The sequence below is a fragment of the Antechinus flavipes genome, chromosome 4 (genome assembly GCF_016432865.1).
Source record: "Antechinus flavipes isolate AdamAnt ecotype Samford, QLD, Australia chromosome 4, AdamAnt_v2, whole genome shotgun sequence".
NCBI classification, from domain to species: domain Eukaryota; kingdom Metazoa; phylum Chordata; class Mammalia; order Dasyuromorphia; family Dasyuridae; genus Antechinus; species Antechinus flavipes.
The window spans coordinates 199,461,193-199,480,112 of NC_067401.1; the positions used below are offsets into that span (position 1 = coordinate 199,461,193).

Consider the following 18,920-nt stretch of genomic DNA (forward strand, 5'->3'; position numbering starts at 1 on the left):
GAATAATTTGCTGCCTGCTTAATGTCTGAAGCTGCCATTTCTGTGCCCTACAATTGTTTTTTTAATATTTTGTGGTATGTAGCATTTGGACTTCTAAATGATAGCCCTGAATCAACCACAGCATAGTTAACTAGATATTTTCCACCACCTTCACAGTCAACTGTGTAGCAATTGACCAGATGAACTGAAGGGAAATCTGATTTGATTGTTACTGTGGTAAACATGTCTACATCTATGATTCTGAGTTTGTGTTTTATAGATAAACCTTTTCAGTTTAAGGATTCCACATCTAATGGCTAGGTGCAGCAAATTTCCTCAGCCATCGGGACCTATACTTTGCTGTTTAAAAGGAAACTGTAAGATTTATTTTGTTCACCTTGCCCTAAAGTGCTGTCCATACAAAATTGTAAGGGGGTGGAAAGGAAAAAAAAAAGAAAGGGGGAAGAGAGTAAAGGGAGGAAGAGAGAAAGAGAAAGGGAAGAAAGAGAGAAGAAGGAAAGAAAAGAGAAAAGGTATGGGGAAAGAAAGAAGAGGAAGAGAGACAGGAGTGAAAGAAAAGGGCAGACAGGATAGATAGAGAAGAGAGACAGAGAGGGATAAAGAGATAGAGGGAGAGAAGAAAAAGAATATGAATGTGTGCTTGTTTTATTTCAGCCAGAAGCTGAGTTATAATGAGCAATGTTTCATTGCTGACCTTTAACATCTCATTTTTGATGGCCATGTTTTGCCTTTTGATGTAAAACATGGCTCATGAGTACTGCTAATGAAACAAGCTAGAAGTAGAGTATGATGTCTTTAGTGGGTCCAGATCTCGTACATCTCTATTGGAATGGACCATACAGTAACATTCCTTTGTAAACATTTATTCTGATCTAGAGATTTGTGCCATCTTGCCACCAATACTGTTTTTTGCTCCCTTTGCCAGCTTATCAGTGCCATAGTAAGCTACAGTTACCACTTTTAGCTCAATCTTTCTTACAAGTCAAGAGTGTGAGTAAAGTAGGGTGTTGGCTCAGAGAGGTAATAGTCTCTTCCTTTAGTATACTTATTAATTTGCTTTTTTATTTTGAAACTAAGTATTTTGCATATGAGTACTTTTTCAGGCCTCTCTCATAATCAAACAATTCTGGAATGATTGTTTTAAAATATTCAGAGTTTCCAATTTCTTGCTGTGGTAGAGCTACCAAAAGACCAGTGGAAAGTTAGGATCGTAAGGGACTTTGAGAATACATGTAGGCTAGTTGTTTTGTATCAAGTGAGAATAGTAAAATAGAAGATTATAGACATTAAAGCTGCAACCCAACATTATAGTGGTCCTAACCATAATTCCCTAACATATAAGTATGATATACCAAGAGTGTTCACTTAGACTAACCTTGGAATGATTGTGAAAATTCTGTCTCTAAGTAGCATCATTAGCTGCAAAACATCCAATTATCATCTCTCTGAAGATTTTTCTAAGATCTAATCCCCACAGCTCTACCTGGTATTCTAATTAATATGCCCAAAGTCTCATCATGTGTTCAGCATAAGCAAAGTAGAATTCTTATCTTCTTAAAGCACAGATCTTACCTTTTTACACCCCTTCTCATGAAGCTTAGGTGACTCCCTATTATTTCTAGAATAAAATGCAAACTCCTCAGCTTTACATTTCAAATCTTTCATAATTCGACTCTAATATCCCTGCCAGTTTTATTTTACATTACCACTCTTTACACACTGAATATTTCGGCCAAACTGGCTTCCTTAAGATTTCAAACTACGAGGTTAGTTTCCTGTCTGTCTTTACACAAGCTGTCTTGTATGCCTGGAATATGATGTTTGACTGACTGCCAGACTGGAGGCCTACAGAACCTTTGTGCCAACCTCATTGTTGTGTGCCAACACCATGCCAGGAAACTGAATCACTTCCATCTGAATTGTCTTAGGAATATTCTGAAGATACCAGGATAAGATACCAGACACTGAGGTCCTACTCAAATTAAACTGTCAAACATTCAGACTGTATTGCAAAGAGTGCAGCTCTATTGGGCTGGCCGTGGCATGCCCTCATCAGAAAAGGTGCTGTGCCCTATGAGAAAAGCAAGATTGAAATAGCTCAAAAAAAATGAGATGTGCTCATTTAGAGAATTCACCTCAGATGTTCACATGAGCTATTTGTGCCCAACCTATGTCAGAGCTTTCTGAGTTCAAATTAGTCTGAACAACCACAGTCAGATACCCTGTAACTTGACTCTTAACACAGTGATGTCATTTTGGTCCTCTTCAAGAATGAAACACAACAATCAATCTGTGTCTGGAATATACCCCCTCCTCACCTTCACCTCTTGGGATTCCTTACTCTTTTAAGACTCAATTCTTACACTACGTCTACAGGAAGCCTGTTCTGACCATCCTACAAATTAGTATTTTCTGCCTCTTCAAATTATTGTTTGCATACATATTCCCCTGCCCTCTTTAGAACATACATTTTTTGTGGGCAGGAACTAATTTTCATTCTGTCTTTACCCCAGTATCTAGCTCATATAGTACATGATACATGTGTGTAGTAGATGCTTACTAAATGACTGTTGGATTGGGTTGCAATGGCTGTTGCGACTCTTGTAGCTTCAAAACAGTCCTGACTCTGGATCAGTAAGGATAAGTCTGGCTGTCTGGGGACAAAAAGAAAAAGAAACCTACTTTGCTTCAAAAGGAATTTTACTATCTTTATCAGCTCTTTTTTTTTTTTTTCGAGTTCCACTTTTGTTTTATGGTCATTTCAGCTGTTAAAGAGGTTCCTTTGTTCCGATGTTGGAGAATGGGAGAGAGTATGCTGTTAAGAACCTATGGGAGTGCGAATCGGGGAGACAAACTTTCTGTGCCTATCCCAAAAAATTATCAAGAGTAAAAAACTGTAGAGATAAATATATCTAGCCATCCAGTAATTAATTCTTTCTATAATGATTTGAATGAAGAAAGTGCTAATCTTTGGTAAAGAAACTTTACCTATCCTTAGTCCATGAACAACACCATCCACATTCTTTCAAATTTCCTTTTCCTAATCCTCCAATAATTTTTATGCCTTCCTTCTGGTGATTGTCTCTGCATATATGCTGTTTGTACATATCTTGTTTGTATGTTGTCTCTTCCTATGAACACTATGAGAGCAGGAATTGTCCTTTGCCTTTCTTTACATTGCCAGCACTGAGTCAATACAATCTAAGTGCTTAATAAGCATTTATTTACTTGACTCCAAAACCTAGTTGGATAAAATGATATATAAAAGAAAGAATACTACCTTGTTTTTTGTTTGTTTGTTTGTTTTTATCAGTTGAATCAGTGCTATAAGTCAAACAACTTTAAACAAGATGCTGGAATTTCAGAATACTAATCTTACAGAGATTAATGATTGACAAAGTTCGCTTTTGTCAAAAATTTTCCATCTTTAATCTTAGCCTAACAGTGATAGGAAAAAGTGGAAAGGAGGCGGGGTAGGAGAAAGCAGTGCTTTCTCTGAGTTAAATTGAATAATTGTTTAAAAAATTCTAATGTGTTGTAAGTCTGAAATAACATTTAATGTAAAAGAAAAGGAAAATGTTTATTTAGATCATATAACATCCAAGTGGCTGAACATTCTGATGACCGTCAGTTTTTTGTATGTCAGTTATTTTACAAAATATAAATGTGAATACTTTAATAATCTCCTTTCATTTATTTGTGCCTCACTTATCTCAAAATAATAGATATGGACAAATGACTAATATTTCTACATCTAAAGTAATATTATTTGATATATGAATTATTAGAAGATGGATTGATCCCATAATAAAAATCCTGCTCTTCAAGTTTCTGTAAAGTAAAATATATCAATAGTCTTTGAGGTTATGCAGGCTATAGAAAATACATCTTTTGACTCCATTAGAGATGATTTCATTCTATAAGAAATATGTATATTCATTTCAAAAATTCAATAACAATTCAAAAACCAAATCATTTTTGAGATCCATATCACCACATTCTTAGAAAATCAAAAGAAAACAAACAAGGCTTATAATGAGAACAGAAATTCTCTTCTCCATGTGTTCAATTTGAGAATAGCCCAGCATACCAGACCTACTCCCTCCACTCCCTATGTATACAGTCTTTAGTACTAATCACCAATAAAAAGATTAATACTATACAGAGATTGTATATCTTCTCTGCATATATGTTACATATCTGGGCTGTGTGTGTGTGTGTGTGTGTGCTACTACTATTTGTAGGTAAATATAACAATCTAATATGGCACACAAGTATCTCTAAAGTACTAGCAGGACCATTCCTGGCCATGTTGTTCACATTTGCATTCACTACTAGTGATAATAAGATGAAAAATGGTACATTATGAAGAAGGCTCAAGCTAATGCTATAAAATTTCCCATATAGTAGCTGCATTATAAGGGGGAGAACCAGCCTCATTCCTCTACTAAAGGCACCTGATTCTGGGCCAAGAGCAATATAAAGTGAATGTGATCATTTCTGCCTTATAGAAATTTACAATGTAGGAGAAACTTAAAATTCCAAAGGAGACTTTAGTCATTATACTTGAATAGATAGATGGTTGGAATCGGGCTTCATGCCCAGTAAATTATGATCTCCCAAGCACATGGAACAAACCCCCTTCACAGATGAAGGATTTTGTGATATAATGTAGCTTAAAATCCACTTGGACCTACTATGCCTAAATTGATGTCATAGACTACATAAGGACTACATTTATCCCAAAAATGCACTTGAGGCTCAATGACTGCAATCAGATTTGCTAGACCTTATATTGTGGATTGTAAAAGCTTTCTTTTTTAAAAAGGGTTCTGCTACATGAACCCTTGTGTTTCACCTAGATAAGTTTTTGCCTGCAACAACCATTTGTTCAGATTAAATAGTTAATATTTATCTTCTGGAATTGGGTTTTCTTTTGTAGTATGCTAAATCTTACCTCAGTAAATTAAGAAATATAATGTTGTCCCTTGAGTATTCTAACTTAATACCAGAAAGGAACTTGTACTTTTGGGAAAACTTGGTTCAATATTGCAGGAAGTGACATTTGGGACTTTACTGTTTCTCTTTCAGTACTAAGAGGAAAAGAGTGGCTTTTTCTTCTTTTTCCATCCCATGCCTCTAATGGTCAATTGCCAGACACACTTCAAGATTTTATAATAAAATACATTTTGGTAGAATAATTTTGTACAATGATATAATATATAGGGAATCCTTCATAGCCCCAATTTTGCACTATTGTTGTGGTTGCTATTATTGTGGTTGTTGCTGAATCCATTTTTCAATGTATTTTTCAATACTCCTTTTGGAATTTTGATACTAGATACTGGAGTGGTTTGCCATTTCCTTCTCCAGCTCATTTTAGAGATGAGGAAATTAAGGCAAACAGGGTTAAGTGATTTGGAATCACACAGCTAGTAAATGTCTGAGGTCATCATGAGTCCTATCTGTTTAATTAAAGGTTTCTCGCGTTAGAGCTAGAAGGGAGCATAGAACCCATACCTCTCATTTCCCAGATAGCAGGCAAATTGAGGCTAAGAGTCTTGCCACAATTAAGTGTCTTTCTCCAATCGATAGTCAAAAGATGTGAATAGGCAATTTTCAAATGAAGAAATTGAAACTATTTGTAGTCACATGAAAAGATGCTCCAAATCACTTTTGATCAAATTAAGACAACTCTGAGATACCACTACATACCTTTCAGATTGGCTAAATTATAGGAAAAGATAATGACAAATGTTGGAAGGGATGTTGGAAAACTGTGACACTGATACATTGTTGGTGGAATTGTGAAGTGATTCAACCATTCTGGAGAGCAATTTGGAACTATGCTCAAAAAATTATCAAACTGTGCATACCCTTTGACCCAGCAGTGTTTCTGTTGGGCTTATATCCCAAAGAGATCATAAAGGAGAGAAAGGACCCCATGTGTGCCTTTTTGTAGTGGCAAGAAACTGGAAACTGAGTCGATGCCCATCAATTGGAGAATGGCTGAATAAATTATGTCATATGAATGTTATGGAATATTATTGTTCTGTAAGAAACGACCAGCAGGATGATTTCAATGGGACCTGGAGAGATTTGTATGAACTGATGCTAAGTGAACAGAACCAGGAGATAATTATACATGGCAACAACAAGATTATATGATGATCAATTCTGATGGACATGGATCTTTTCAACAATGAAATGATTCAGATTAGTTCCAATGATCTTGTGATGAAAAAAGCCACCTACATCCAGAGAAGACAAAATAGCATTCTCATTCTTTCTGTTGTTATTTGCTTGCATTTTGTTTTTTTTCCCAGTTGTTTTTCCTTTTTGATCTGATTTTTCTTGTGCAGCAAGGTAACTGTATAACTATGTATACATATATTGGATTTGACATATATTTTAACATATTTAACATGTATTGGATTATCTGCCATCTAAGGGAAGAGGTAGGAGGACAGAAGGGACAATTTGGAACAGAAGGCTTTGCAAGGGTCATTGTTGAAAAATTACCCATGCATATGTTTTGTGAATAAAAAGCTTTAATAAAAAATAAAAATTAATAAAATAAAATAAAAACAATTAAGTGTCTAAGGGAGCATTGTAATTCACATTTTCCTGATCCCCAGTTCAATGCTTTATCCATTGATTCACATTATTATTTTGAAATTTGATAAGGAAGCTCTAAAGTCCTTTAGATTTTTTGAGAATTCATATCGAATGCCACTCTAATTTTTTTCTAATTGCTTCTAAATGGTCCCCTTTACAAGCCTCTTTTTAAAAAGAATCATATAGTGAATTTTTGCAAATTTTGGGTATAGCAAAATATAGCATACTAGAAAATAATATCCTAAAATAATTATACTTGTATTAGATTGTTGTATTCTTTACATGTAATGTTAAAATATAAATTTGTAGTATGTCTTTCAAATTCCATAAATAAATTTTTCCATTATCCCAAATCATAATTTGATCTACAGTAGCTTAATTCCAGCATTAATTGGAATGCTGTAATTAGAATATATCTGATTTATTTCCCAAGATTTTATTTTTAGATGGAGGCCATTCACAGGCAGAGACTAAGGGAATCTTTCAGGTACCAAATCACTGTATTGTGTGATCTCTAGTGTGTTTCCAGTTGAAATATCCAGGAAAGTTTGTTGTACAGGACCCTGCCTGAGGCAAAAAGAGTTTTCTGCATGCTACAGGAATGCCTATAGATCTTAACATTTGTTTTTCCTATTCGGGATGCAAAAAAACAAGACTTCGCTTTACCTAGGCAGTGTGACAAATTTTCTTCCTGGCAGAAATTCTGTTAACAGATCTCCAGTGACACGGGAATCATTATCAATAACTCATTAACAAGAAAGGTGCTATTTTGGTAAATAACCTCTCAAAAAAGAAAACATTGGTGCTCTCTTTGGGAAGGTCAATCTTGTAAAAGAAAGGCATGTCTTAGATACAGATTTCAATCTAGGGATTGAAAGCTGGGTAACTGAGCAGGGATACTGAGGGAGTTTGAACTCTTTTTATTTTTATGAAATAAACTCCCCCCAAACAACTTGACTCTTTCTTTTTTAGGATTCCTCACAGCAATGAGGCAAGAAGTGACTCGAGCCCACAAAGGCTGGGCATTGGATACAGTGACGATCCACAATGACGTGCTGAGACAAACTAAGGAAGAGATCACAGTGCCACCTGTAGTATGTACCATAGAGCTTCATTTGGTGATTGCTAGGAGTATGATTCAGGAGGCTAGGCTCTAATTTCTACTCCTGTTTTGAATAACTTCGGAGAACCATGAACCTCCTTGTGAACTTTTCCTTCTTCCATAACTAAGAAATCTTAAGCTCGCCACCACCTTCCCCCCTTTATTCTGTCAGGATTCTTGAAAAGGGAGATCTAGCACTTGGAGCTTCTTCTAGAGAAGTACCCTTTAAATACAAACCTAGGGTTGCCAAAAATAATTATTCAGATCACAACCATTGTGGTAGAATCGCAAAATCATAGACGTATGAGTTTGAAAGGAGCCCAGAAATGCTTCAATCCAGGACAGGCTAGTACTTAAACCTTCATCTCTGGTTAGTCTGAAAGGGGAATGTCATTTCCATTATTAACACTAAGGGATTGAATCAAGAAATTTGATCTTTGCATTTAATTTCATTTAATCTCAGTCTCTCCTGATATAAACTTAAATCCATTCCTCTTCTTTAGTCTTTGGTGGAATTCCATAAGTCACTCTCCATAGAATAACCCTTTCTGAGCTGAGAAGGGCAGTCTCTCCCTTGATCCCTATTGTGTTAGCTTCCTTTTTTTATGAATCTATTCAAGAACCCTCAGTAGATGCTGAGTGCCTACAAAATGAAAACTGATATTCCACGTCCTTTGTGATCTGGTCTGTCAACTTTTTGAATCTTCTCTCCCCTTACTGACCAATATAAACTCTCTGAAATAGATAAAATGATCTTCTTATTGTTCCCCAACTATATCCCCTTGTGATTTCCTACCTTTGTACCTTTCTTCACACTTTTCTTCCTGATAAGAAAGTTCTCTCTCCTTTATGCTTTAGTCATCTAATTGCTTCTCATTCTTTAAGATTCAAGCTGTCATCTCACCTCTTTCATTAAGTATTCCCAGACTACTCCAGTCTATAGTGATCTCTCCCATCCCCAATCACTTATTGTCTAGAGACAATTCATTTAGTAATTTATTATGAACTTTTGACTTTTCTATTGATTCTTTACATTATTTAACAATTTATTATTATTTAACTTTTTATGTATTTATGTTAATATATCATCACATAGAACCATAATTAGCAATTTAATGCCTGATCCAGTGCCATAAAACACACCCAAAGATGAAAGAGAAGGAGACATTGGGGAGAGGCCTTTGATATCAGGACATAAGGATGATCTATGGGGAAAGAGAAACCAAAATAGCATCCTGTGAGAATAGAGATTTTGAGAAACTGTGAGGTCACTGCTGGGAAGGACATTAGGAGATCTATTCTCAGAGAAGGGAGGAGGACCAAGCTGGACTAGAGAACACCACATCTATTTTATGATTTTGGGACTGGGAGAGGAGAGAAGGGACAGGTAAGTAGAAAGGAAACATACTGTATGGTATTCTTGCATGTCTTATTCTCTTATTACTCATAGAATGCTAGGACTGAAAAGAATGCTGAGAGGTTATTTAATCCATACTTCTTTGCCTTTAATCCAACTCTTCTCTGTCAAATGATAATCTCATATTGTTCAAAATCTCTGAGGCAAATGACTATGCAATGATAATTCAACATGAAGTTCTATTTGCTTTAAATCAAACCCAAATCCCACATCCTGCAATTTAAACAAATTTCTTATAAAATTATAGATTTATAGAGCTAAAAGGGATCTTACATCATCTAACTTCAGGCCAAGAATGGCTATCTAACTCTAATTGTCCATCCAGTCCTTGCTTAAAGACCTTCATCAATGACATAGGAATTAGGAAGAGCAAAGGAAGGCCAGACCAGTTGGAGACAGATTTAATATTAGTAGGAAATTTTTCCTTAAATCCTCTTCTACATGACCACCTTTCTAATATTCAAAACAAAATCCACCCAATGATTGTGCCATCCCTAAATTTAGAAAATCCATGTAATACAATGAAAAAAGTGTTGAGGTTGGAAGCAGGAGGGATTTGGGTTCAAATATAACTTTTGGTGCTTACTTTTCTAAATTTCATCTTCTCTAAACCTCTTCTTATAACTTCTCTAAATCTTGGTTATCCAATTTGATAAATGGAGACAATGATATGGTACTTATCTCAGGAAGGAAGTAAAGCACTTTGCAAGCCTGAAAGTATTGTACATTGTTAAAGTCTTGGCTAATGTTTACCAATTCCTTGAACTGATCTTTTAGAGTGTGGTCTCCAGATACATCACCATCCTAGTTGCCTTCATCTAAAAGTTCTCAAACTTGGTAATGCCTTTTCTAATTACATGGCATCTAAAATTGGGCACAGTACCCCCAAATATGGTCTGAAAGGAGTAGATGAAGGCTTCCATAACTGTGGACATTACACCTCTATTATGGTAGCCTAGAATGATACTAACTTCTTGGCTTATTACACTGGGCAGCTGACTCCCAGGGAAGCCAATCTTGCTTCCTTTTTGTATTGCAATCTTACATTCCAGTACAGTATTTTACATTTATTACTTTGAAACTTAATCTCATTCTCTTCTAGCTACTCTATTGAAGTGTACCAAGATCTTTTTCATTGTTGTTCTTCAGAAATGGGTAATGATGCTTATGCTGGAGAATTATTTAATTGGAATCTTCAATTTGCAAATAGTCTTCAAAAGTATTAGTTCAAAATGATCAAATGAGGAAACTGAGGCCCCAGGAAGTGACAGTATATTATTCTGCCTTCTTATATTTTTTTCTACTTTTTCTATATATTTATTAGTTATCAAGATATTTTTCTTTAAGTCTTCTTTTTTTCTTCACTTATTTTATCTTTTATTATCTTTTTTATTGAACTAAACACAAAACAAGAAAAACAAGAATTGCCTATAATTTTTCAAAATAAAATGATATGCTTTTTGTTTATATATCATAACTTACTAGTACCTTAAGCACCATTTCCAGGACTCAAAATTCTTCTGTCCCTATTAGAAGCTATTAGCAATATTCCTCCTTATTGTCCAGAAGAATTCAGTCCATTTCAGACTCGGCATTTCCCAACATGAGAACCACAACTGCGGTTTGCAGAAGGGCTAAATTGGAGATTCATTCTCAATAGACTCATCCACTTTTTCAAGTTTGTGCTATTCAGTGGCTTTGTACTAAGAATAAGAAAGTTAGTCCCCTACCTAAATGCAAAAAAAAAATGGGCATAAATATTCTTATAATGTGGTTATTTTCCCTCAGGATAGGTTGTGCCCTCACTTTTCTATAAGCTATGGAGAACTCAGCTCAGCATTTTATTATACTCCATATTTTGCATGATTATTTGTAGATTTTATCATAGGCTTTAAAATAACATGAACATTTAAAAAAAATCTAGTCCAATAAGCTGTGATTAGCATGAGGTGACCACATCTTGGTCCCAAGTTGCTGTCATGTTGGGGGAAGAGAGACAGGCTTCTTCCCTATGATGATCACAGTCACCCCCTGCCAGACCATACTACTATTATAAAAGAATCTCCAGGTCTCTAATGGCTTGGCAACTCTTATCTTCCTCTCAAGTCCTCCTCACAAAAAGATGAGGTATCTCTCTCCTAGTATAGTCATACTTTTCCATTCCCCCTGTTCAATTGAATTTACTCTGGGCATGAGAGTACTTCATTATACTTCTGAAATTAATACAGTAAATTTAGTGGTTATATTCTAGCCATTTCCTTTGCCCAATTTTGAAGGCTCTTCATAGGTGATCACTTCCTAATGCTTACGTATTTTTAAGTGATAGATTCTCTTGTGTTTTGTTCTCTCAGGAAGGAGTCTATATATATGGACTGTATTTAGATGGAGCTGCCTGGGACAGGAGAAATGGGAAACTTACTGAATCAACCCCAAAGGTTCTCTTCACACAGCTTCCAGTGCTACACATATTTGCTATCAACTCCATAGCACCCAAGGACCCCAAACTCTATGTGTGTCCTATCTACAAGAAACCGCGGAGGACAGATCTAACCTTCATCACAGTGGTATATTTAAGGACTGTCGTGTCCCCAGACCACTGGATTTTGAGAGGAGTGGCCCTCTTGTGTGACATCAAGTAAATACTGTCCCAGCCACAGCAAGGTTTCATCTCTGCTGAGGGTATTAAATCATATGATTCCCCAATTCTGTTGATTTTCCTTAGAGAATTTTATTTTAAATTATGATAAGCTTATTTTCTCCTATGATTTCTGCATTGCACTTTTGAAATACCAAATTGACTGGTTCACATCCATATTCTACTTTTTTTTTCAGCAACAATATCCAACATGCAAATTCTAACTTTGATTTTTTTTATTTCTAAAAATCAATGGATGCATTCATTCCATTGTAATGAGTTTTATAAAGATGGATCAGTCTTTAAGAGGATTTTTATAAAATATGACTTGACTAAAAACCAGGTAATGACTTATTCAGTTCAAAAAATAACTTTCCCCCAGGCAAATTTTTCCTCCAAATAAAAAAAAATTGTATTGTTAACCTGAATATGAGTCTGTGTTAATGTATGTTTCTGAAGGTTTCCAGTTTAGTATTCCTGCTCTGTATATGAATTAGTGTTTGAAAACCTAAAATAGTTCCATCCCTTCCAGAAAAAAAGCTGGTGAGGTGGTGGGGGAGGAGGTGTAAGAGGAGAAGGGAATAGGTAGTTGGACAAGCAGATTACACCTTTTTTTCTATGAGGTTTTTCAATTCCCAAGAACTCTAAAATGTCTCAGGATTCCTTCATTGTCATAACCAGGCACAATGTCCAAATAATAGCTATAGTTCCTACCAAGCGCACTTGGGAACATGCTGAATGCTCAAGAGGCAAAAGCCTTAAAAGGCTTATTCTGCAGCACAGGAGTATGTGTGATCTTTTGTTTCTCACTGCAGAAAATGACAGTTTAACAAAACCAATAATGTCCTGTTTCACATATTCATGCTACTACTTTGTAAAGAAAAATACATCAATGAAGCTTCTATACTTGTCTTTTCATTTAGAATCCCTCTGAATACCAGAGACATTAACAATCCTTACTCTTTGCTCCTTTTGAGGAAGGAGTAAACCTTTTGTTGCCATCACTGTCTCTCCCATTTTACTATTCATCAGACTCTTACTTCATGAAAGAGAATTAAGAGAACAAAACAATACTATTTCATGTGCCTTGTGAAATATTCAGTGAAAATCCTAGGAAAAGAATTTGTATTAAAATATTTTCAGACAGTAGACATTCTTATGTCTAAGAAATACAAACAGTTGCTTTATCCAGATTTACAGCTAAAGCTTAAATCTGAACTAAGACTTTTGGGACAGGATATATAAAAAAATATACTTACTCCTATGGGTTGTTGTTTTGAGTCACCAGATCAAGTGTTACAATTCTTTCCCAAATCAAAGAGACCTGAAACAAAACAGAGGGGTTATATATGATCTTCTAAGCATATTTTATTTTGTTTTTTAAATCTTAAGACAGCATTAACAATCTTCAGTGCTTACCAGAGTAAATCACAGAGTTTCTAAATCACATAAGTACTGAGAAAAGGCAGTCAATGCACGGATCTGCCATTGTAAAAACAATTTTTATAGTTCCCAATAAAATATATATATATATATTTTCCTGCATATCTTTATTTTTCAAATAACAAGTGTTTTTTATTAATCTTTCCTTTCCCCCACCTCTCCCCCCCACCTACACATTATACCTCAATATAGATCTACAGTCTGCAAAATAAATTTCCCCATTAGCTATGTCCAAAAACTGTATCAATTCACAGTTCATAAAGGTTTTTTCCTGGCTTCTCTGGAATTTTCCATTTCAACATTTTTTTGGTTAAAACTTAATACATTTTACTGAAAATAGGGAATGAATTGTCTCCAGCTTCAATACCTTGTAGTTTTAGGAAAGACCTCATAGGAGAGAGGGAGAGAGAGAAAGAACAGGGGTGGGGGGAGGAAGGGGGGAAAGGAGAGGGAGGGGAGGGAGCAGAGAGAAGGGAGAGAGGAAGGGAGAGAGAGGGATAGAGACAGAGAAACAAAGATAAAGAGAATATACTCAGCTAGAGAGGCTAACCTGTGCTACTGAGCTGTCTGTCAGGTTTAAGCTCCTCAGTGCCTCCAGGAACAACTCTGAATTGTCTTGGATTGGCTCCATTCATAACTGCTCTGCTGAAAGTACTTTTTCTCTTCATTGATTTAGTGACCTTCTTTTAAGTAATAACTTAGATTTGTTTCAATGGCCTTCATGAAGACTGTGGTCTGCTTAGAGTTTGGGGAGACATCAAAGATGCCTAGATGGGACTTCCCCTAAGATGGCGGAGAGGACACACACATCTATCTAAGCTCTTTCTTGCCCTCAGAATACTTTTTTTCATGACAAGGCCTTGGAATTAGTGCTTTCCTGAAAAAAAAAAAAAAAACCCGCAAATACATTGCCAACCAAAGATATCCTTGAAATTCGCCAAAAAAGATCTGTTTTTGCTTGTGGGCGGGGACGGTTAGATCCGGGGCAGACTGCAGGCAGGCAGTGAGAGTACGGAAGGCAGTCCACACTGAGCAGACTGGAGGGGTTTGGGGGATGGTCTCAGCTGGCAGAAAATCTGCGGGGAACTTGACCACAGTATGGCTACTTTGCCCTGATCAGCAAACCAGTAGATCAGCAGAGAAGCTATAAATACAGGGGGTAAAGACTATAACCCCCAAATGCTAGGGTCTCTCGAGATCTGGCCACATCCACCCAGCAGCAGGAGTGACTCAGCACAATCTCAGAGTCTCAGAGAGCAGACTCAGCACAGCAATTGTCCTCCTGCTGTTGCCTCACTGCTGCTCTCTGTGGTCTGTAGAAGAAGCTTAACACCACACAGCCCAAAAAAGCAGACCACATTTGCTTTTTTTCGTTTGATTCTTCTTTGACAAAATGAGCAAAAATTTAAAGAGGGCTCTAACAATAGAGAGCTTCTATATGGATAGAGAGCAGACTTTAAACCCTGAGGAGACTAAAAACATACTGTCTCCAAATGAATCCCCAAAGGAGGATATGATCTGGTCCTCAACACACAAGACTCTCACAGAAGAAATTAAAAAGGCTCTTACAAGAGAGCTAGAAGAAAAATGGGAAAAGGAAAGGGAAGCTTGGCAAGAAAGTCTGGATAAATCATCCCACTCATTTAAAGATAGAGTGGATAAAGAAATCAAATCCCTGAAAAACAGAATTAGTGAATTGGAAAAAGAAAATAGCTCTCTAAAAAATAAAATTGGCGAAACAGAAAAAAATTCCATAGTACAAAACAACTCACTTAAAAACTCAATTGGACAATTACAAAAAGAAATAAAAAAGTAAATGAAAATAATTCGTTAAAAATCAGAATTGAACAAATGGAAATGAATGACTCAAGGAGATAACAAGAATCAGTCAAGCAAAACCAAAAAAATGAAACAATGGGAAAAAATGTCAAATACTTTCTTGGGAAAACAACAGACCTGGAAAATAGATCTAGGAGAGATAATCTGAGAATTATTGGACTTCCTAAACAATATGATGAAAAAAAGAGCCTGGACACTATTTCCCAGGAAATTATCGAAGAGAACTGCTCAGATGTTATAGAAACAGAGGGTAAAATAGACATTGAAAGAATTCATTCCTGTGGAAGAGGGAGGAATTTATGACCAAAGAAGAACTAGAGATCACTATTGACCACAACATAGAAAATTTTGATTATATCAAATTGAAAAGTTTTGTATAAACAAAACAAATGCAAACAAGATTAGAAGGGAAACAATAAACTGGGAAAACATTTTTACAATCAAAGGTTCTGATAAAGGCCTCATTTCCAAAATATATAGAGAATTGACTCTAATCTATAAGAAATCAAACCATTCTCCAATTGATAAATGGTCAAAGGATATGAACAGACAATTCTCAGACGAAGAAATTGAAACTATTTATAGGCATATGAAAATATGCTCCAAATCATCATTAATCAGAGAAATGCAAATTAAGACAACTCTGAGATACCACTACACACCTGTCAGATTGGCTAGAATGACAGGGAAAGATAATGGGGAATGTTGGAGGGGATGTGGGAAAACAGGGGCACTGATACATTGTTGGTGGAATTGTGAACACATCCAGCCATTCTGGAGAGCAATTTGGAACTATGCTCAAAAAGTTATCAAACTGTGCACACCCTTTGATCCAGCAGTGTTTCTACTGGGCTTATACCCCAAAGAGATACTAAAGAAAGGAAAGGGACCTGTATGTGCCAAAATGTTTGTGGCAGCCCTGTTTGTAGTGGCTAGAAGCTGGTAAATGAAAGGATGTCCATCAATTGGAGAATGGTTGAGTAAATTGTGGTATATGAATGTTATGGAATATTATTGTTCTGTAAGGAATGACCAGCAGGATGAATACAGAGAGGACTGGCGAGACTTACATGAACTGATGCTGAGTGAAATGAGCAGAACCAGGAGATCATTATATACCTCAACAATGATACTGTTTGAGGATGTATTCTGATGGAAGTGGACCTCTTCGATAAAGAGAGCCTTAATGGATCAAAGATGGATAGAAGCAGCTACACCCAGAGAAAGAACAATGGGAAATGAATATAAACTGCTTGCATTTTTGTTTTTCTTCCCGGGTTATTTATACCTTCTGAATTCAATTCTCCCTGTGCAACAAGAAAACTGTTCGGTTCTGCACACATATATTGTATCTAGGATATACTGCAACCCATTCAACATGTAAAGGACTCTTGCCATCTGGGGGAAGGAGTGGAGGGAGGGAGGGGAAAAATTGGAACAGAAGTGAATGCAAGGGATAATGCTGTAAAAAATTACCCTGGCATGCGTTCTATCAATAAAAAGTTATTAAAAAAAAAAGAATTCATTGATCACCTACTGAAAAGGACCCCAAAATCAAAACTCCCCAAAAATATTGTGGCTAAATTCCAGAACTATCAGACCAAGGGAAAAAAATACTACAAGTAGCTAGAAAAAAAAAAATCAAATATAGAGGAGCCACAATAAGGATTATTCAGGATGTAGCAGCATCCACATTAAAGAACCGAAGGGCCTGGAATATGATATTCCAAAAGGCTAAGGAACTTGTTATGCAGCCAAGAATAATTTGCCCAGCCAAAATGAGCATTTTTTTTCAGGGAAGAAGACAGACATTCAATGAAATAGGTGAATTTCATCTATTTCTCATGAAAAAACTGGAACTAAACAAGTTTAATTTATGTAAAGTGTTATGCCACATTCTGGGTATCCAAAATATCTCTGCTCAACAATTATACAAACTGTGAAATCTGAGTTAGGTCCCTGTTGACCTTAGGATCAGCCAGAGTCAGGATCAGCAAAAGTCCTTGGTCTTTAGGGGGAGAAGTAAAGGAGACAGTCAAACCTCCACAAGGCTCACCACCAACCTCCTCTCTCCTCATAGTTTTCCAAAGTGACTCTGGCTTGCCTTACTCCACCCCCTAATCCCTACTACAATTATCTATATACACCAAAAGATCAAGCCAGCACAGAATAGTGAGAAGAGCCATTTCCCAAGCATATGCTAACAGAGTATTGTCCAATAGGTAATTAGCCTTAAGTGATCGGTTATCTGATCCCAGTGCACCTATTCAGAGTTTCAGACCTTTATATCTCCCGCTTTCTTTTGTTTTAGAACACAGGTGGTCATACCATCCCTGACGTCTCGGGAAGGTGAGAACCCCCAAAAGGAGGTGATCATACCCTCCCTGAATTCTCAGGAAGGGAGGTGAAAGGACTAAAAAAGAGATGATCACTCCCTCCCTGACTTCTCAGGAAGAGAGATAAGAAACACCAAAGGGAAGTGGGGAGTCAAGCCAAATATTGTTAGCAGGTTTCTGGGCTGAGAGGTCTTACTAGAAACAGGTATGCAAAAACCCATCAGCATGGGAGGTATTACACAAGCACATAGCAATAAAGCACAGGCTATTAGTGATGACTCTCCCCACAGCCTGTGCAGGCTCAATGTGGTGTAACAAACATGAATTGTACAATAAAGTAGTGCTATAACAAACAATCTGAATCAAAATAGTGTTAAAAAGATTTTCAGAACTCCTAGAAGGAGGATATGTAAACAACAATCACACATATGCCTCCTTCAGCATCTAAGAAATAGTCCAAAACCAATCAATTGTATATGGCTTCACATGCCAGGGAATCCAATGATCCCTGGAAGTTTTTGAAGTCCTACAAGTCTTTTTGTGTGTTAGGGAATCCAATGATTCCTGCAGATTTTGAAGTCCTGCAACAGCCTTATCATTTCTCAGAAAATCCAATGATTCCTGAGCGTTTTCAAGTCCTACAACAGTCTTATCATGTCTCACAGAATTCAATGATTCCTGAGAGTTTTGAAATCTTACAACAATCTTTTCATGTCTCAGGGATTCCAATGATTCCTGAGGGTTTTGAAGTCCAACAATTTTTGATGTCCATGAGTCAAATGCCATAACTGCCATGCTCTTTCAGTGGTGGGCACAGTCAGTGATGGAACCACCTGATGTTTCTTGGGTCTTCTCCTTTGTTTCAATGGTCTGCTTCTTTTCTCTCCAATGGACAAGGCAAAGACAGCTCGTTGGCACCCATCTGATTCCTTCTCCATCTGTAGAGATACAAGCAAACCCTCTCCCCCAAGCAGTTAACCTATCTGGTCTCTTCCATTCACCACTTTCTGCATCTCTCCATATCATCTGGCAATTATCTAAAGATAGTGGAGCTGCTCGCACTGGACACTGCCCTTCTGGTGGGTTATAAAACTTGCCTGCCAGAGCCAGTGCATCTTTGTCAAAAATCAAGAAGTTAATAGTATAAAGAGCTAGATTTAGAAGTTCTCTAGGGTTACCAGTGGATCCCCCTTTCTTTTGTTTTTGGAGGAGCATCTTAATGTCTGTTTCTCCTCTCTATTATTGCCTGTCCTTAAGGATTAAAGGGTATGCCAGTGATGTGTAAAATCTTATACTGGGCACAAAAGTGTGCAAAATGTTTAGAAGTATATGCAAGTCCATTATCTATTTTTATTGCTGGTGGCACACCCATAATTGCAAATGCTTGTGTGAGGAATTCAGTGACCACTCAGGCTGTCTCTTTTACTGCTGAATCCTGAAAAGTTATCTCCCACAACATGGATAAAAGACAGACGACCAAAAGATTTATAATGAGTTACATCCATTTGCCAGATTTCATTGGGTCTCAAA

General features: G+C 36.6%; 1 protein-coding gene across 1 annotated transcript in view; it reads left to right on the top strand.

The window, feature by feature from the left end:
• DNAH8 (dynein axonemal heavy chain 8) overlaps positions 1-12,184 on the top strand; it is a 402,529-nt gene extending 390,345 nt beyond the window's left edge. Inside the window, exons 91-92 of the mRNA XM_051996876.1 lie at positions 7,591-7,712; positions 11,489-12,184. Coding sequence (XP_051852836.1) covers positions 7,591-7,712; positions 11,489-11,776 — 410 coding nt within the window. The 3' untranslated portion in view covers positions 11,777-12,184. The remainder of the gene's footprint in view (positions 1-7,590; positions 7,713-11,488) is intronic.
• The last annotated feature ends 6,736 nt before the right edge of the window (positions 12,185-18,920 follow it).